This window comes from Strigops habroptila, chromosome 1 (assembly GCF_004027225.2).
Source record: "Strigops habroptila isolate Jane chromosome 1, bStrHab1.2.pri, whole genome shotgun sequence".
Classification (NCBI taxonomy): Eukaryota; Metazoa; Chordata; class Aves; order Psittaciformes; family Psittacidae; genus Strigops; species Strigops habroptila.
The window spans coordinates 108,363,482-108,384,010 of record NC_044277.2 but is presented as its reverse complement, the minus strand read 5'-3'; the positions used below and the strand labels follow the sequence as shown (position 1 = coordinate 108,384,010).

The following is a 20,529-nucleotide window of genomic DNA, read 5'->3' as shown; positions in this document are numbered from 1 at the left end:
GGTAGTTTCTTATTTGACTAGATTTCTTTTTTCACTGGGCTAGATTCCTCTACCACAGAAAGAGAGGGCTAAGATTAAAATAAAATAACATCCTATAAGTAAGTTATTGCCAATTTTCTGGGCTTCACAAAGTATCTTCCTGTTCTTAGACATATGGTCAAGAATTAGGAACAGGTTTTCAGCGCTCATCACACTTCTATCTCTTTTCACAATATGATCAGATCCCAAATGCATGTTTATTCTCCTCACTTCCATCCTCCTTCCTATCTCCCTTGGGAACCACTCTTTCAATGGCTTTCAGTTTAACAGTTTTCTGCACTGTTTCGGATCACTTGTTAAGGCCCAAAGCCACAAACACACATAGATGTGTTAAACAGTTCTGTATCTATACAGAAGAGTTACATATAATCCCATAGATCAGGTAACAGTGTATCACTTAAGCTCTGTGTTATAGAAAAATAATAATTTCTGATTCCTGCCAGATATGGCTCCTGAGCTGTAGTTACACACAGAGATGTTGATATGGTTTATGCCTTACCTAGCTTTGTTTTAACTATGTTAACTTTTATTTGCCCTCTGCTGCCAAGCCACTTCATTTTAGGGGACTTTACCAAGAAATATGCTTTTCTGGACTCATTCATAAAATCACAGAATGGTTTCAGTTGGAAAGAACCTTCAAAGGTCATCTAGTCCAACTCCTCTGCGATGAGAAGGGACATCTTCAAATAGACTGGGCTGCTCAGAGCCTCATTCCAACCTAACCTAAAATGTTTCCAGTGATGGGGCATATACTACCTCTCTGGACAATCTGTTCCAGTATTTTACCACCCTCACTGTAAAATCTAATCTTGTATCTAATCTTAATCTATCTTCTTTTGGTTTAAAACCATTACCCCATGTCCTGTCACTAAAGACCCTGGTAAAAAGTCTCTGTCTTTCTTATAAGCCTCCTCTAAGTACTAAAAGGACACAGTAAGGTCTCCCCAGGCTGAACAAGCCCAACTCTCTCAGCCTTTCCTCATAGGAGAGATGCTTCAGCCCTCTGATCATATTTGTGGCCTCCTCTGGACTCACTCCAACAGGTCCATGTACCACTGGCTACAATCGGCTTTCTGAGCCACAGGTGCACTTTTGCTACTCACATCTGATTTTTCATCCCTTTGTACCCCCAAGTCCTCCTCTGCAGGGCTGCTCTCAATCCATTCACCCTCCAGTCTGTATCGATGCTGGGGACTGCCCTGGCCCAGGTGTGGAACCTTGCACTTGGCCTTGTTGAACTTCATGAGGTTCACATGGGCCCACTCCTCAAGCCTGTCAGGGTCCCTCTGGATGGTATCCCTTCCCTCCACCGTGTCACTGCACCACCCACTGTACCACTCAGTATCAATACATACAGATTTGGCAGCTATACATTCTAGCATGTAGAATTTAAAGGGACACTGTTGAATGCATGAGATTAAATTTTTACATAGTGAAATTCTCACTTTAACTACACAAAAGTTTCTACTTTCACAATTCATAAGCAAACAGGAACGATTAGGTAAGAACCACCACCATTACTCTATTTGGTAGCAGCACTTCACCTGCAGCCAGTGTCATTGACAGTAATTGCACTCTCCTCATGCACCAGCATGACCACATCACTCATGCACTATTCTGGAGAGAGCAAGCATGCACACTCTTCCCCAGGCTCTGCAAGAGGGTGCACACAGCCATAGCCAAGCTGAAACCAGAGGCAACAAGCAGGCATGTGCATACAGAGGACAGAAAGGAGAAGCCAAAGGGAACTAGATTCACTGCCTTTAATATTGTCCTGAATTCCACCAAATAGCCTTACAAACTTTCAGTAAGGGAGCAATAATTAAAGAGTTTTTAGAACCAGGATGTAAATTGGATTTTAAAAAGTGACAGTGTCCCTTTAAATATTAACTTCACTTTGACAATTTCAGAGCTATTTTGATGCTAATTGCAACCATAAGAAGCTATATGTTTTCCAAGAGTACATTTCACATAACAGATCCTTGGCAATATGATGCTGAAAAAAAATAAGGTGCTCATTTCTAGCAGTTACCTGATTCCCCTTATTATGCAAGGTTTTCAAACAATGAAAATTACCTGTCCAGTATATCAGTGTCATGTTACATATCCTATGAAAACCATATTAAATATTGATTAGTGAAACAGTCAGTAGTATACAAACCAGTCAAAGTCTTTCACATTTTTGAAACTTTTGTAGTTAGAACACACCAGATGACAGGAAAGGGGGATGAGGGAAAACATCAACACAAGTCAAGAATAAGCACCAAATCCAAGTGAAAGTAAGAAAAAAAGGCTTCAAAACAACCCATTATATGTTGTTGGTCAGATGTAGCTAATCATAACTTTTGAGTGTTACAAATGGGTTCCGAAAAGTTAAATTCATTTTCCTTCTACTTAGTAGTACTACAAGTCGAATGAAAAATCACAAGTATGTGACTCTGGTTTCCTCAACCAAATACAACTTAGTTCTCAAAAGCCAAAAAACAGCAGTCAAGAGTAAAAAAAGCTGAACAAGAGTACTGAGGGGGGATAAAAAAAAAAGCAATCAGAAAAGGGAGCAGAGTGTTGTATTACTAAACTATTTTCATTGAGGGTGGCAGTTCACAAGTACTGTATTATTAAAAAGTGAGCTTATGAGACATACTGAGCTTTTCTGCTCAATTGCTTTGCAAAACACGACATTTGCAGTGTTCTTCCCACAATGATCTGTCAAAGCCTCAAGAGAACAAATTTCTGACAATCAGCAGAAGCAGGGGAGAAAGATGTTCTAGGAAATATCTAGACCACAGGTGATTACTACTTTCTGAATGCAAAGATACTTCGGTATTTTGGTTATGCTGTTTAATTAATCTCACAGCATATTTTACAGTGTGTTAAATTAAAGTTCTGCCAGCTACCTTTCTGTAACAGATGTTACTATGTATTCAGTCACAGGAAATATTTCAACAAACTAACAGTGAAGAGCAGACCTGTAACCAATTACTGTTTTGTCCAGCTACAACAGAGAAATGGCACCAAAAGTGCACATACACTGGTCTTACCAGACTTAAAAATTCAGTGCAGCTATCAACTAATCCTACTTGCCTACGTCTACTCTTGAACATGGAACAAGCAGACTGCTGAAAGGAAAGTATTCCTGGGGTATGCATGCTGCTGAAGCCAGGGAGAAAATCTGTTTTAAGAAGTGTCAGAGCACAGAATGGCTACAGTATGGCATTTCCTTTTTTGTTCAGTCAAGATAACACACAAGTCTGTAAAGGGAAAGCACCAGCAAGTTTCAGCAACATCTTTTACCCAAGCTCTCCCTGCTCCATTTTGTTCAGAGTTTAGCAATAGTAATACTTTCTATTTAAATGACTGTGACAAAAAAATAAACCAAAACAAAAACATAAAACCACCCACACCACAGAAACAATTTTACTTTGTGTGTGCTCTTAAATCTCTTAGTCTCAGGTCTCTCAAGTATGATATAGAACAAAATTTCAGTGTATACTACATAAAAATAAAGGCTTTTTAGAATAGTAATTATTGCTCTGGGCAACATTAAAACCTCACAATACAAAGATGCCAGTTAACATGAGGTTTGTTCTTTTCTCACAAAGCAGGGAGGGAAAGTGGAAAGAACGGAGAATGATTACAGCTAATAAGTTCTTAATTACATGTAACTCAGTTTGACAGCATTACTCATGAGTTAAAGGAATTTAAGTATCAATATACGCCACTACAATCTTTATTCATATGCAAAGAAATCAAATTTAAAGGAGTAAAACTTCTATTTTGAGGTCTTCAGTGAACAATTTGTTTCAAGGATGCTGTACATTCAAGTACTATTAATTCAATGCAAGCTCCAAGAATACAGCACAGCTGAGAAAGATCAGGCTAACCCAACTTCTTTGCAAGACTAGTTGTTTTGCTAAACATAAATATTTAGGAAACAAAGCCATTTCAGATCATCACAGATGATGCTAGAACCACTGATAAGTGTGCTCAAACCTTATGAAATCACTTGAGCATTACAACATTGATTTTTTGTCTAAATTTAGTGCAGCATTCTTTCAAACAGAACTGGATGTTCCTCGAAATGTAAAAGGGGAAAGCAACCACTACTGAAAAGGTGACAACTTCCCTTTGACAGAAAGCATAGTAAACAAGCTGCACTAATGAATTTTAAGTATGTTATACAGCTGGAAATCAATGATAAGAGCTTTAACACATTAGTAAGGATCTACTCTGAGCAAGCTTCTAACACCAACATCCAAGCATAAGCCAGCCCAGTTTTGCTGCTAGCAAGCTTTGATCTTCCTAATTCAACTAGGTCAGCAAATGCTGCAATCACACCAAAAAGCTGGGCAGACCCAGACTGCCAAACAGCCTGCTAAGGCAAGAAATGATGCTCTCAACCATACTGACTTATTTTATCTAATATTAAGGAATAATAATTATCAAACTTGGATTATTTGACTGTGCTCACTGTTTCAAGTAGTTTAAATGATACCAGGTACAGTATAAGCTTACATTTAACACTAGTTAGTTATGATACCATGTTTTATTAATAGGTGTTGATTAGCAATTTTATTGGAGAGTTCAATAGGTAGCATCAGGTCCTGCTAAATTACTTACTGCTGGTTAAACCCTAAAATATGTTTGAAAGCTACTCTATTTCCTTAGCTGTTTCACAGATATTTTAGCTCCCATTCCTGTACTAGCAAATCCCTAATAGCCTAGGAGTAGTCTGCATGCATGCACAGGTATGCAAATGCAGGACCTGAGGGTGAGGAATCCTAAGGAAGTTCAAGAGTAAAGGCAGTTTAACCACGTATTTGTTTCAGGAAGCACTGCACCACATTCAGAGGCCAGAATCTTATTGTGCTACTCTCTCAACAAACATTATTTAGGTAGCTATTACCAATGTACTAAATAAATTTCTATAACGCTTTTATGAAAGCAGAGTGATCATTGCTCTTCAGCTGGGAATATATTACTTTATAATAAATTAGAATATTTGACTGCTTAAGACATCAACAAAAGCAAGTAACTTTGACATTAACTATTACACATTTAGCAAGGTTTTCTGAAGCACCAAATAAATACAGCACATTCTTGAAGCATTTCCTCATGTGGCCTACCACCAAGGACTACTAAATCTTCCAACAGCACGTGTAACAGCACTACAAGCACCCAGTCCTACCATTTTCGAACACACAAGACAGTCTCAAAATAGTCAGTAGGCATTACTCAAGGATAAGAAAATAACAAATCACTCCAGCTTCTAAAGAGACCATCACGATTCCTGTCCATTCCTCAGGGGTCATGAGCAGAGTACTAACAAACTCTCTCCACAGAGGTTTGAAGCAGTGGCCTCTGGAACAAGCCCCTCACCCAGCCTTCACCTTGAAACAGAAGCTACTAGTCTTAGCTCCAAGACTTAAGAATGCCATGACATAAAGCGATTCCAGTCTCATCTCAAACGTACAAAATGCAATACCACTTAACTTCTCCTTACTTGACACATACTAGTTCTGGCTTGCAATTTCTGGATTTTGTAGAAGTAAGCTCTTTTAAGACACGATCAGCACACTCACAATGTTTCTCCCATGACTGTACCAACACTCTCAAGCATTTCAGTCCATACAAGAGACTGCATCCTCTAAACAAGTCCTAAATTTAAAGGACGGTGGAAGAGCATGTCTACATTAGAGAGAGAGTCTCATCTTAGAATTAGATTTAACATGATAAGCCTGGTTTAGGGACAACTGTACACATAAACAACAGGCATTAAAGAAACATACAACAAAAAACACACACACAAAAACACTACCGTGGTCTCTGCCTTAAATTCTAATGTTGGGTGCAGGCATCTTCTCTTAAAATAACTGTCCAAGTCCACAACACACAAAGCTACATTTAAAGTTATTACAATAAGACACATTAGGGTTGACACACGCATACACAAGATCCTATCTAATGTAAACCACTCATTATAAAACATACTTGAGGATTGAGGTTACCAGCTCCCTTTCAAAATCATCACATAAGAAACGCCAGCAGCAGGCTTGCTTGGAAAACAGTTTGAGAAATTTGCGTAAGGAGAACGATACTGCTGTTATGTTGCAAAATGGGTGCCTGAACAACAGACGTTTGTATAATTTCAAGGTGCTCTCAATGACACTGAATCACTTCAAAGAAGCTGCTCCACCAGTTCGTTACGTAAATCTTCCCTGAAATACTGTTATAGAAAGCACGCTTTAAAACACCATAACGAAACAAACTTTCACAAGCTGGAAGATGTAACAAGAAGGATAAAGACACACACAGAAGTTTATCTTTTCTTGCAAACACCAAGGTGTCCTTGAACAATGGTTCAAGGCTTAACTTGAAAAAGTTTTCCTTGTTTTGCATAAGCACAATCTACTTATTTACTTCTGCAAATGGAACCTGACATCCACTCACCCTCTGAATAAATAAATTCTTTTCTTCAGATTTGTTTTCACAATTTTTAGCTCAGGAAATGAAATACTGCAAACGGCTTTTTCCAGACATAACTTTTACCCATCTTGGATGGTTTCGAGCCATGCTCCTGCAGCTGAAGGCCAGATCTACCCTGTCCCAACACAAACTGCACGTCCTCAGGCAGTTGTGTCCCACTTCAGGGAACATGGGCATTTCGTTTTCACTCCATTTGTACGTATGTCAGAGGATCTGAGCTCACATTAGTTACATATTAGTGTAAGCTAATGAGGTACTACGCTTGGCTTGTCCTTAGGATATGTGATAGCACACAAAGTTAGGGACCAGAGTCTCTCAACAGGCACCCTCGGTTTCACTATCTGCAGACTTGCAACCACCCCTACAGCCTCGGGCTGGAAGTGGTTAAAAAGAACCCCAAGCAAATAAAGAAAAACACACACAACAGACAGGGGAACAGCAAGAAGAGCTTATTTTCGGTTACGTAGGGTTTTACGAAAGAACGTGCAGGTCACTTCACGCGAAATAAACCAGAACAGGACGGGCTGGGAGGGGCTGCCAAGGCAGGAGCCCCGCTTGACGCCACAGGCCTGGCGAGGCGGCGGCACCGCACAGGTGGCATCGCTGCCCCGCTTCCCCCGAGACCCCCGCCCGGCCATCCCGCCCCGCCCCGCTCCCCAGCCCGCCCCTTCCCCTTCCCCCGAGTCCCCCCGCGCCAGGCCGCGCCAGCAGCCCCTCTGCGGGGAGCCGCTGCCCGCGGCGGCGGGGGGCCTGGCTGGGCGGGAAGATGGCGGAGGGTCTGCGCCCCGCTGAGGGGAGCGGCGAAAGGGGGGCGCCGCGGCCGCCCGCACTCACCTGTCAGCCACAGCCGGGGCGGCGGGCGGGAAGGGGCAGGGCTGCAGGCAGCGGGGGGAAGGAGGAGGAGGAGGAGGAGGGCGGCGGCGGGAGGAGCAGCAACGAGTCGGGCGCCGCGCTCCGGCAGCAACGCGCCTCTCTGGTGAGGAGCCCCCGCGGCGACATCCGGCGGCGGGCGGAAGCGGCCTGCGGCCCCCGCTCGGCGCTATGGCGACGGGCCGGGCAGCGGAAGGGCGCTCCCCGCTGCCGGCCGAGCCTCCCCCACCCCCGGCGGCCGCGGGCGGCTCGGAAGCGCCGCCAGGACAGGGCCCGGGCCGCCATGGGACGGCTGGCTTGGGGGGGGGGGGGGTGCCGTAAGCCATGATAGATGGGACCTGGGCACTTGACCCGAGGTGTGGCAGCGAACACGGACCTGCCACAGAGACACACCGACAGCACAGCAGCGGGCCGTGCCCGGCTGCGGGAATGGGGGCAAAGGGCTGCACTGCCACCTCCCCCCGCTTCGATGGCTACCTTCCGACCCCGCAGCTCCCAGGTGTTCATTTAATGCTGACACTCAAAAAGCCGAGTTGCGTTTTATCCTAACTATTGCCCAAGTGGACCACTCCGGACCGAGAAGGGAGATGAAACTCCTGCAACACCATTGGAACCCCTTATTTTGTAATACAGAATGGCTGAAACATGCCGAAACTGGACCTACTCTATTGCATCTGCGGACAGTGCGACTGAAACAGTGAATCAAAGCTAACCACTACATTCTGCAAGTAGGCTGTTCACTTTGAAGCTAACAACACATAATTGAAATGTGATTAATTCCTTTGCTGATTAATACTTAGAGGAAACCTTCACCTAAAACTCTCATTCCTCGTAGCAGATTGTGAAAGTCAAAAGAGGCCTTTGCCTAATTATTTTTTCTCTTCCTGCAGATTATCTGTCTGCCTCAGAAGAGGTCTGTGAAAAGGACAGAACATGTGCTTCAGAGTGAGGGCTGAAAAGAATACATTTTCTTTTCATGTGCTTCCCAGCTACAACTATGCCCGCTGTTCTTTTGTCTTCTTTTCCTTTCTACCTCCTCCTGTGCAGTCATGTCTCAGTTGTAACTGTATTAAGACTGACGAAAATAGTGTTCTACCTATTTACTACCACCTTTTTCATCACTGAAGGTCATTCTACAAGATAACCAGCCTCACTGCTTGAGAACTTCCCATAATTTTAGCCTATTCCCCTTCTTCAAAGCCATCAAAAGGGAGCAGAACAAATAAGTGGCTTTTGGAGAGGAAAAGGTGGGAGACAGGACATGCAAATGAAGATGGGCAAGAAGTAGAACAAAGTTGCCTGGGAGGAAGCCTGAACACAACCTGACTAAATGCCACTGTTTGATGCTTTGAATTCATAGAATCATAGAATGGAATCAAAATAAGAAAACTGAACACAGTATTCCAGTTGTGGCCTGACAAGTGCCAAGTAGAGTGGGATGATGACCTCTCTCTCTCTCTGTTGGTGATGCCCTTCTTGATGTAACCCAGACTGTGGCTTTTTTTTCCACAGCAGCACACTGTTCGCTCATATTGAGCTTGTTGTCCACCACGACCTCCAGGTCACTTTCCACAAAATTGCTCCCCAGCCACAAGGTAGATCCCAGCTTGTGCTGCGTTCTTGGATTGGGCTTATCTAGGTGCAAGATCTTACACTTGTCCTCATTGAGCTTCATAAGGTTCTTGTTTGCCCACTCTTCCAGCCTACCTAGGTTTTCCTGCGGGGTGGCTCTCACTTAGCCTTGTTGAACTTCATGAGGTTGGCACTGGCCCACCTCTCAAGTGTGTCAAGGTCCCTCTGGGTGGCATCTCTTCCCTCCAGCATGCCAAACATGCCACACAGCTTGGTGTCGTCGGCAAACTTGCTGAGAGTGCACTTAATCCCACTGTCCTTGTCGCCGACAAAGATGTTGAACAGGACCGGTCCCAGCACCCGAGGGACACTATTCTCCTTGTAGCTGGTGCAGTTGCAGTTATCTTAGCCAAGTCACAGCTTAAGTCCTCAGCTGTTCTATTCCTAACTAAACATTTTTTAAGCCTCATTATTCCTACCAAAATTACTTCATCCTAATATAATTCTACTGCACCATAACAGGCTTTTTTGCCCCACCATACTGTCCCATATCCTTTTTTTCCCCCCTAAAGAAACAGAAAATACTGCAACAAGGAAAGACAGGGGCTTAAACAACAAATGACTTTTTCCATGATGCAGGGTGACCCCGACCTGAAAATTAACAGGACTTGTATGGATGTAGTTGCTTTTTCACAAGAAGAGAACAGCAAGTGGCCTGTTGCCACTCTAGCCCTGTCACTGGTTTGGTTTTGTCATGGCGCTACAAGAGCAACAGGCAGTGTGTAATGTATAGAAGCAGGTGCAGAACGAAAGACATCTTCTTTTCACAAACTACTTGTTTTAAAACAAGAGGCATAGATAGCAACACAGGAGCCTAGGGAGACTGGGCAGTACTAGATAGCCTCTTACCAGCAGCTAAAAAGCTTTTTAAGTAGGCATTACAGTAAACAGAGCGGCAAAAGTTAGGTTGTCCTAGACATCACCTTCCAGACCTACTTCTGCATCTATGGCCGCGCTTGAGAAGGCAAGATACAAGGCTTAGGAAACCAGCAACAGAATAATAGTTGAATGAATTAAGATTTTACAAACCTGCAAAAGAAACAGCATAAGGCAAAGTCCCCTGGCCAGAGCTCAAACCAAAAGAAAGAGAAAAGAAAAACATATCTAAGAAAGAAAAGGACTTCTTCCTCCATATAGGAAACATCCCAATATCTCTATTCTAACAGAGTAATTTCCTATATCATTAATCACCTTATGCTGTACAAAAACACTTGGAAGTCATCCATCGTAGCACTTTCCATCATGCCTAAGATAGCAAAACTAAATGCAAATTCAATATCCTACTTATATATTTAGCATACATGCATTACATTTTTACTACAAAGCCATCCACCTTCTCTGAAGTGAGCTAAAGCCAACCCACTTTCCTGAAACAGGCCTTTTAAGAAAGAAGGGTCAAATGAACAACAGTTGATTCATTAGGACAGAAAGCTATTTACCTCCTCATCCAGGCTGTTGTTTTTCTGTATATAAGTGTACCACTTAAATGTTTCTTGAAGAGCTGTGACTTCAGGGCAGGAGCAGACATCCAAGGATTTTTCATAGAAACCAGGAACAAATATAGCTCTGTAGATGAGAAGGGTGAACTAGAAGTCTTAAATATCAGATTAAGTGAGGTTGGATGCAAAGAGTAAGGGAAAGCCTTTAATTTTCCTTAGCAAAGCTGAAAACTGAGAAGAGGTGTGTCTCAAGAGTCTATGTGTTATAGGCTGGGGTCAAACCCCTGGTTTGTTCAGCATATACTTTACCCTGTGCTTTACCATCTTCTTCTTTAACTTGCTGGATAATGAAGATGTTTTCCTCTGGTTTGGTGGGGGTCACATTTCCTTTCATCTTAGCAGACAGCAAAATTCTGTCAATGATTTGCAGCTGATTGGATTTTCAGGTGAAATGAGAGATTTCTCAGTGGTGATAAGACATTGTTTTTACCTTGTTAGTAAAGTGTTTAGAAACAGTCAGCAGAGTTCAGGAGATGCATAAATTAAATCAAGACTTAAAAGCATGTATATGTCACTTCAGGCATGCCTCTCTTTATGTGGGGTGGAGTAAAAGTTCTGAGGTTTCAATGAAATGCATACCACTACAAAAATGAGGCTGCTTTATTTTCAACACAAAGAACTTTGCTGAAGGAACAGGGCAAGTCTGGAGGGGAGTGAGAGAAACAATGATACAGGTGACAAAGCACGTAATCCTGAAAGTGTCTTTGGTTAGAGGCTTGGGTAATTTCTCCCTTGTCTGTTTTGTGAAAAGGGGTTATTTAGTGTGTCTCATCCTTTTTGGCTGCTTTTCTACCTCCCATTATCCACCAGGACTTGATATCAGACATGGTGCTCACGAACGTTGCTCCAAGTGAAGTGCTTTGTCTGTGCAAGACAGGAACTGTAGTTGTTTCTGACAGGTTCTAAAGTGCCTGTATAGAAGTTCTCAATAGTTATTACTAGGAAGGAAAAAACCCTCTTTTTTTCTTTTATCCATTACTTATGGGGATGTTTTTCTGGTCTCACTCCACTGTGTAGCCTGAATGTCACTGTGTACATCTGCTCATCACTGTGTGTCATACATCAGCTGTGCCTCACGTGCAGACCCCATCTCTGTCTTTTAGGGTAGAAGTTTCTATTCCAACAGAGCTTCGTTCTCCGGAGGGTTTGTTGTTAACTCTGTTGTCTTCATATGAAATGCTGGTTTGTATCTCCATCTCAGTAGTTTGAGCATTTTGGGTAGATTTGTGACACTTACATTTGGTTACACTGGGAGAATGACAGAAGAAAAAAATGAAGATTTTTCTTTTTTTTCATCTGGATCAATAAAAGTAGTGAGTGATCGATATGGTGAAGGATGTTACCAGTAGTTCTACAGAGCTCAATTTCCAGTTACTGTGTTTTCATGCTCAACAGTGACTCGGGATAAAAAGTAATATGTGCATGTTTCAGTCCTTTCTGAGAGTGCATGTTAATTATTGCTAATGTTCTTGCAATGATATTACACTTGTAATACATTAATGAATAACACAGTTAACATTAATGGTTTTATGTTGTGTTTTCTATAGTTAAAGGGATATATAGCAGCTGGTGTGTCAGTTGGTTTTGGTTGTTGGGGGGGTTTCCCAGTTCTGATGCTCTCTGCTGGTTTCAGGTGGCTTCCACTCAAACCACCTCCTGCCCTTACGCTCCCTTTATCAAGTTCTGCACAGGGAAACCCCTGTAAGATACTCCCCTTGTAGGACATTAACTGTCAGTTTGAACATTGTTTTGTTAATGGTATCTCAAAATGAAAGGCCATCTGTCCTGTTCACGGGAAAAATCAAGACAGACCAAAATGCTGGAATGTGAGCTGAGAGGCGATCACAAAGAGTGATGCCTCCAAGACAACATGTGAATCATCATTTCTAGGTCTTTTGTGGAACCTAACCATAAACCCAAATCTGCATAAGGCATTAAGTCAGCAAAAGAAGCCTTACTCCAAAGTTACTCCATCGCAGTGGTGTGAAGTTTCTACAGAGATATTGACGTTCCTCTGCCTTTAGACCAGCTACCTAGTGCAGTTCTAGACACACATATTGGAAAGGCTCACCTTGACATCTTGCCTGTGCTTGGTTCCTTTCTCTGTCCCTTGAGAACTTAGGAAGTTTGTCAGTTTCAACCTTGGCTAACAGAGTTTTCTGTAAACTCTAGCTGTCAGTGAAGCAGGGGAAACAACCAGTGTTCCCCACCTTGGAGAGTGCCGCAGGCTCTGATCTGTGCAGCACACACCTACCCTCTTTGGCTCAAGGGGTGCTGCTATGGAGCAAAGAAAAACATCCAAGTGTGCTACGTGACTGCCAAAAGCCCTGTGGCTCCAGTCTCGTGGTCAGGGCGTCTGCCTGAAAGAACGCCCCCAGACCCGAGTATAAATTCGACCCAGGAGTTGTTTGCCACAAGCAAGGTACACCTGCAGGAGCCGGCACTGTGGTGCAGCTCTCAGGTTTTCCTGGACGGATGGAAAGACAGAAAGCAGTGCTCAGGGTTAGAAATACCCAAACCTCCTCGCCGCCAGGAGAGCACACAGGCTCCTTCTATCTTTGCGAGTCGCGGCAGCTCAGTTTGCCCCCGTCTGAAGGCCTGGGGGCCGCCTTCCTGCAGTGCGGTACCTCTAACTGGCCCGTACCGCTCTCCATCCGCCCTCGCCCCGGCACCACCGGGCCTGGGTGCTGGCTCGGAAGATGCCCGGACCCGCGCCCCAGCATCGGTGCCCGCTCCCCTCCCGCCCATTCTGCCGGAAACGGCCGTGCCCGGCTGTGCGGGGCCGCGGCCTGATTCTGCTTCCCGCTCCCATTGGCTAGCTCGCCGTTATCCCCTCTTCCTATTGGTCAGTGTCTCTACCTAGCCGCGCTGCAGTTGGCTGCGCCGCTCCGTCGCTGTTCAGTCTCTCCTCCCGGGCAGGTCGCGCCGCGGTGGGGCGATCGTGCGATGCGGTGACGTCGGTGTGGCGGGGCGCTGCCATTGGCGGCAGCGGGGTGACGGGCCATGTGGCGCGTGCTGCGCGGAGCCGGTGCCGTGGCCTGCCGCGGAGCCGCCGTCCCTCAGGGGCGGTGCTGCCGCCGGCGCGTGTGGGGCCGGCACCAGGCGCTCGCGTCCGCCACCGGCCTGCGCGGGGAGAAGGCCCGGGCGCGGAGGTGACGGCGGGGAAGGGCACAGGGGAGGGCGGCTGCTGGGGCACGGGGCTGCGCAGAGCGGGAGCGGGGCAGCCGCTGCGGAACGGGGCCCGGCGGGGAAGGGGGCGGCGGAGGCAGAGGGCAGTGGGAGCTGGCTGCAGCGTGGACGGGGGCCGCGAAGGCAGGGTGTGGGGGGTGGAGTGCCGGGTCAGGGAAGCGTTGTGGCTTAGTTGTTACTGATGGGGGGAACCGGTTGTGCACACGGCGTGCGGCACTGTAAGTGCAGCGCAGGGTCGGTGTGCGGGACGGGCACAGGCGGTGGGGTTAGGCGAGGTGAGCGTTGTGCAGGGTCAAGCTCGGAGTTGGGTTTCCTGCACTACCACCCTCTCGAAGCGTTCCATTTGGCGCAGCTGTTCAGCAGCAGCTGCTGCAGGGGCTTTGGGAGAAATGAGAAAGAGGTCGTGTGAGCACCTGCCAGACGTTGCTGTGTGATTTGTGTTGTGGACAGGAAGTTTCAGCAAGCTAAAGACATGTGAACCCCCTGAAATACAGTTGGTGCACACTTTACACCATGTCAGAAAACCTAAAAAAACCCTGGTTTCATTGTTTCTCCCACTCTGCCCAGAACATTATGGATGTTTTTAGTAGAGTGGCTCTTCGTTCTGTTGTTTTTGTTTCCAGTAGAACGTGTGCCACCGTCGCGATGCCTGAGGTAAACACAGAGCACCTGGATGAGCAGCAGGTGCAGCTCTTGGCAGAGATGTGCATCCTGATCGATGAGAAGGATAACAAGATTGGAGCGGATACCAAGAAAAACTGCCACTTGAATGAAAACATTGATAAAGGTACGGCTTGCTTGAACCTTCTATAAGAACCATTAAGTTGAACGAATGTTTAGAGATATAGTCATGATTACATTAATAGGTTGATCAAACCAGGGCAAGTGCTTCCCCACACCCCCTCCTCCCCAGCATACAGTATCTAATTTTAAAAGCACTGCAATATGGAGGAACACACAATTGGAGGCAGTGGAAAAGGAGAGAAATGTGTGATTCCAGATATAAGCTGCATGTCTTGATAAAAACTTTTGAATCCCATTTTGGTGATAAAAATCCTATTATCCCATTATAGCCTATTATAGATACCCGATTCTGTGTAGCTTTTCCTAAAGAATGCCACTGAGTTCTTTTCAAGTAGAAGAGGCTTTGATTTTTAAGTTCTTCACACAGAGTTCTACTTCAAATACTGCTAACAGGAAAGGTGTTTTTGTTGGTGTCATTCTAATTGATAACAACGTGGGGTTTATTTGAGGTGGTCAGATTCGTAAATCTCTCATAGTAGTTTGTGACTTCCTTTTCTGTACTCAGGGAAAACATCTTCCTGAAGAGTGAGGAATGGGGCTTGGAGCAACCTGGTCTAGTGGAAGGTGTCCCTGCCCATGGCAGGGGTTGGAACTAGATGAGCTTTAAGGTCACTTCCAACCCATACTGTTCCGTGATTTTATGAGTAACAAACTCAAAAGGTGCAGAAAAAAGCAATTGTACTGTTTTTAAGAGCCTGTTTTCCGTTGTACTTTTGCAGTTCCTGAAGTGTCTTGAAATTTCATACAGGTTTTCTTAGGAATTTTTGTGATCTCTTTTTGATAGTGGATTTTCAGATGCTGAGCCCTCCTAGAAGCTTGCCCAAATGCGAGTGTTCAGAATGGCAAACTGACCGAGTTTAGAAGAACTCTTCTGTTGCGTTGTCGTTCTTAGCACTTCTCTAATTTCATATTATTTGCATAAGCTGACATAAACCCCCGAATAATAACTCTGAAGTTTTTTATCAAATCCTTGGTTTTAATTAATTTTTAATTAGATTACGCCAAAATGAGGCTGTTCTAAGCCCTTAAACTGTCTCCATATGGTTTTTCTCTTCTCTGTTAAATAGCTCTCTGTGTTTTGTTTTTCTATTTTCAGGTTTACTGCACCGAGCTTTCAGTGTTTTCTTATTTAATACAGAAAATAAACTGTTATTGCAGCAGAGGTCAAGTGCAAAAATTACATTTCCAGGTTAGTACTGAAGCACACTGTATTTATCAAAATGTTTTATTTAGATCAGTATTTTAAAAAATATGCCAGCCTAATCTGATAGTGTAACTCATTTTTAGGTATTAGAATTCACTTCTTTAGAGAGGAGATACTTCTAAATACTCCCCTTGTACTGATGTTGAAAGATGTACTTGCCTTGTAGATGATGTAAGACAATGAGAACGGTTTTTTATTGCTATATATGTTCCTGGGAAATGATTGTTCCTTGACATGTTTGATCCTGTTTATGCAAGCACAGAGTGTTGTTGTTTACCTCCTCTGCTGCAAGACTTATTTCATGGAGCTGAAGGAATTGCTCTGGTAGCTGTGGAGAGTGTTCTCATGCCACTAGTAAAGACACATAGGTGATACGCAGCGGAGCCCTGCTGCTTGGAAGCAGCTGCATTGTGCTTCAGTGAGATGCATGGACCTTTAGCTGTGTGTGTCTTCACCAACACTTTTTTTAACTGTAGAAGAAGTGAGACTGTGTGACCAGACATAATTTTTGAGACTCCTGAACTGCTACTATTGAATGCAGTTGGAGAGGCGTAAAAATAATGAGAGAAAAATAGCTTACACAAGGCATGCTGGAGGAGGCACAAAGCTGTCTGTTTCAGAATTTTTGATGGAAAATGAATTCGAGTGTTTCTAACCCTCTCCTGGAAGAGAGACCTCTTTTTCCTTCCAAGGGAATCTTTACTTTAGAGATCTTTCATTTTTGCCTTTACTGCTAGCTACTCAAAATGCTGCAGTGTACTCTGTAGGTAACCTGGCTCTATTTTAGGTGCTTTTGAGCTGGACTTTTACAGATAAAAGGTTGATCAATCACAGTTACTCTACATAACTGAAAAAGTAATTTTTCATATACTTGAAATAGAGGGTCTGTCCTTTAAACATGAGCGTGAACTGCTTATGTACTTCTACTTACAGGCAGCTGCTCTTGAAGCTCTGGGAATATTTTCAATGTTCTGTTGCATATAAACTCCCAAAAGTAATTTTAATTGGCATTTACAGGATAAACAAGGCCTTCATAAACGTGCTTTTTAAGTAGGTGTTGTCATGGGTATGAGAATGCATGTCTCCATGTGTATCAAACACTAACCTGCAGTGTACATGTAGAGGCAAATTCTGGTGCAAAATAGGTGAAGAAAAATAAGAGGTGAAAACACCCTCCTTCCTCTCTGACCCTTCTCTGCAAAAGAGAAACAAAGTTGTGATGCGTTGAGTAACTGTCCTGTGTCTCTGGCGGGTTTTTGGTGGTGGGCTTTTGGGTTTGTGTTTGGTTTGGGGTTTTGGGGGTTTTGTTGTTTGTTTCTTTTTTTCCCCACTGCTTTATATGTGTCAGAAATGTACTGATCAAAACTTCTTGCAGATTGTTTTACCAACACTTGCTGCAGTCATCCTCTAAGCCATCCCCTGGAACTGGAAGAAAATAATGCTATCGGTGTTCGGAGAGCAGCACAGAGACGACTGAAAGCAGAGCTAGGAATTCCCATGGAGCAGGTAACAGAAGAAGGGAGAAACAGGAATTCTTGCCAATTTACAGACTAACTGTATCTGGCAGCCAGGGTCAGCCTGAAACCTAAAACCAGATTTAACTTTGGAGATACAGAGAGCTTAGTGAACTTGAAACTTCATTTATGTTCCAGGGTATCAAAAGTTCACCTCAGTAAATGGTATTTTAGAATATTCCAGTGCTCGGGCTGAGTATGAGCCAAAAAGTAAATCAGGCTGTGATGAAGAATTGCATTGCTTCATGCCTAGCCTGTGTGTTTTCCAGCTGGGCAGGCTCTCCTGCTTGCCCAGGGGGAGGCAACATGACATCCTTCCTCCAGGACAACAGCGGAGTGCTGCACACTTCTGGTAGGACTGCTGCTCCTGGAGGGCATCGCTGTGAACATGCTGCCAACAGCCATGTACAAACCCCTCTGCAATCCCAAGTTTCCAATGGGAAATAGGGTGGCCAGGGCGCTTGGTGTTTGTTCCAGAACAATCATGCAGCCTGCTTCTGGTACTTTCCTTTCTGGTGGCAGTTTGGGAGTGCACAGGGAGCAGGGTGAAGCTGCCTGAACTATGCTGCTGGTCCAGATCTCTTCCCGCGTTTTGTAACTTTACGTTTGTGTTGTGGGACACGGGAGGAGCAGAGTGCAACACGATGGAGAGGTTAGCCCCAGAATGAATTACCCGGTCTGCCACTTGCCCAGTAGACGGGGGTGTGCGTGGTCTGTCAAACGCAGTTCTGACCTTAGCTTTAGGTGGCTGTCACGTCTTTCCCTTGGGAGGTAGGGGGTAGGTGCAAGCATTTGTGTTCATTGGTGCTTCGGGTCTGGTAAAAGTTATTTAAAACTTTGTGTATAGAATCATAGAATGGTTAGGGTTGGAAAGGACCTTAAGATCATCTAGTTCCAACCCCCCTGCCATGGGCAGGGACACCTCACACTAGACCATGTCACCCAAGGCTCTATCCAACCTGGCCTTGAACACTGCCAGGGATGGAGCATCCACAACCTCCCTGGGCAACCTGTTCCAGTGCCTCACCACCCTCACTGTAAAGAACTTCTTCCTTATATCTAACCTGAACTTCCCCTGTTTAAGTTTAAACCGATTCCCCCTTGTCCTTCACTACAGTTCCTGATGAACAGTCAAAATCCACTCAGAATATTACAGGGGAGTCTGACTACAGAGAAATGCTGCACACTTCATGTCATCAAAGTGCAATAGAATTTTTTTTCATAGTAATTCTTTGTGAAGAAGTACATTGCAGTTGTACACTTGGGGGCAAAATAAGGTTTAAGGAAGCAGGTAGGAGCTGGTAGCTCTACTGCCATGCCTAGCAGTGCAACTGTTCCAGTTTGGCACTAGCTTTGACAAGTGTTTTGGCTGCAGGTGACTCCAGAAGAAATCCAGTACCTGACACGAATTCACTACAAGGCCAAGTCCGACGGGATCTGGGGAGAACATGAGATAGACTATATCTTATTTGTACAGAAGGACGTAACGCTGAATCCCGACCCTAACGAGATCCAAAGCCACTGCTACGTGACACAGAAAGAACTGAAACAGCTCTTGGACAAAGCTTCCAGGAATGAAGTTAAGATTACTCCGTGGTTTAAACTCATTGCAGAGACCTTTCTTTTTAAGTGGTGGGATAACTTGCATAATTTGAACAAATTCATTGATCACGAGAAAATACACCGAATGTAAATAGCTGGGGGAAATGATGCTGAAAGCTGGCAATGATGTGCTGTCTCATTGACACAACAGTAGCTCATGTTACTGAGTGCAGAAGTCTGGTCCACTTGGAGCATGTTTAGTAACTTCATACGGAGATGTTATAGCCAATGGTTTTTCTTCTGTCTTCACCTTTTTCCCCCCAGCCCTGTTCCTCATGGGAGAGTTAACCTTGACCTCATGTAAAATGGCTAATGGTAACATAAGAAACCTCTAGGCTCGTGCTTCTCCATTACCTGGTGTGATACACGAGATCCTCAGCCTGTGTGTGCCCGCTGTGCTCTTGTTCCCTTGCACAGCTCCACACGCTGTCCCGCTCCTCCGGTGGGCCTGGCCCCTCTGCAGCAGTGATGACACACGGATGCAAGCTCTGCACTGATGCTGAGCAGGCTAGTTGCCCGAAGAAAAACCCAATTAATTCAAAGTCATCAGGATGACTTTAATTGCAGAAAGCAAATCTCTTCAGCTACTGTACTCTATAATTAACTGAGCACATAAAAGCTTAAGTAATTGGAGTGTCTGTGTGATCAGTTTCACTTTGAAATGCTGCAATAGATGTCATAGCTTTAGATAATAGCCCAAACACCCCCCTCTCTCCCAATGTTTTTCTTCCCACCACCCTTTTCTGGTCAGTTGATGGTTAAATACTGGACATACCTTTAAAAAAGAGGGGGTGTGTTAATTACAGCACACACAAACAGTGCCTGTCTAATGCAGGAATTAAATGGCTCTTCTCCAATTTCCAGAAAACAAAGGTATCCTGATAAAAGCTTTTTTTCATGCAGCATCTACTGTAATGGTCATCCGGACAGCTCAAACCTTTTGAACTCCAAACTTCAAGATTAACAATCTGTGGGCTTACACCCGGTCTTGATTTTGGTTAATCAGAAGTTGCACCAGGGTGCAAGAGCTGATCTTTTTTGATCTGTCAATTGCTAGTAGTAAGAGTAGAGTGGAAGGCTTTATAAAATAAGACAAATAATGAAGGGTCTCTCAATTTGAATTAAAGATTCTTGGGCTTTGTGGTTTATTTTATTCATCAATTGTGATGTCTTCTGTTAGCAGATAGCTCAACATAGATTTCTAAATTTAACTTCTCCCAGAGGTGTCTTGCTGGAATAGGATGTCTTTCATACTGCTTCTCATTGCGCGTAAAACAGTTGTAACCAGCCTGTGTCTGGTTTTAAGGTCAAACTCCTTTTTCCCAGTGGTTAACATGCTTCTCTTTCTTGTCCCAGTCATGACTGCAGCACTGAAGCTTCCCATGTGCCAGCAGCTCCCAGGGTTCAATAGTTAAAAGTGTTAGAGCAAAGGCTGTTGTATGTTGATCTGACCTGATGTATTGTCTTGAAAATAATAGTGGGTGAGGGAACAGTGGTGCTGTGTAACCACTCAGTTATTAATTTGGTGCAATCAATCAGCCACATTACTCAAGTAATGTATTACAGTACTTTTCAAATACTTGAAATACTTTTAAAATACAATATTAAAGACTGTCATTAAAATACCTAAGCTAAAACCTTGGGCTGTTGTTTTCTTTCCACACTCTTCTTACCTTGTTGTATTTTAATA

General features: G+C 44.1%; 2 protein-coding genes across 5 annotated transcripts in view; one reads left to right on the top strand and one right to left on the bottom strand.

Moving 5' to 3' along the window:
• WDR37 (WD repeat domain 37) overlaps nucleotides 1-7,505 on the bottom strand; it is a 43,399-nt gene extending 35,894 nt beyond the window's left edge. Inside the window, exons 1-2 of one of the 3 annotated variants that reach the window (XM_030497888.1) lie at nucleotides 7,360-7,505; nucleotides 2,116-2,147 (exon numbers count right to left, since the gene is read on the bottom strand). The gene's annotated coding sequence lies outside the window, so the exon portion shown is untranslated. The remainder of the gene's footprint in view (nucleotides 1-2,115; nucleotides 2,148-7,359) is intronic. The other 2 variants (XM_030497878.1, XM_030497896.1) reach the window with 2 other exon arrangements.
• Nucleotides 7,506-13,413: 5,908 nt separating this feature from the next.
• On the top strand, nucleotides 13,414-20,476 carry IDI1 (isopentenyl-diphosphate delta isomerase 1). 2 transcript variants are annotated; one of them, XM_030497917.1, is made up of 5 exons: nucleotides 13,414-13,678; nucleotides 14,342-14,502; nucleotides 15,616-15,708; nucleotides 17,099-17,229; nucleotides 18,613-20,476. In XM_030497917.1, exons 1-5 carry the CDS (start codon nucleotides 13,530-13,532, stop codon nucleotides 18,928-18,930), a joined length of 852 nt encoding a protein of 283 aa, XP_030353777.1. In that variant the 5' UTR covers nucleotides 13,414-13,529; the 3' UTR covers nucleotides 18,931-20,476. The 2 variants fall into 2 exon arrangements, with proteins under 2 accessions (XP_030353777.1, XP_030353769.1); XM_030497909.1 differs by having other exon boundaries at nucleotides 13,528-13,678; nucleotides 14,339-14,502.
• The last annotated feature ends 53 nt before the right edge of the window (nucleotides 20,477-20,529 follow it).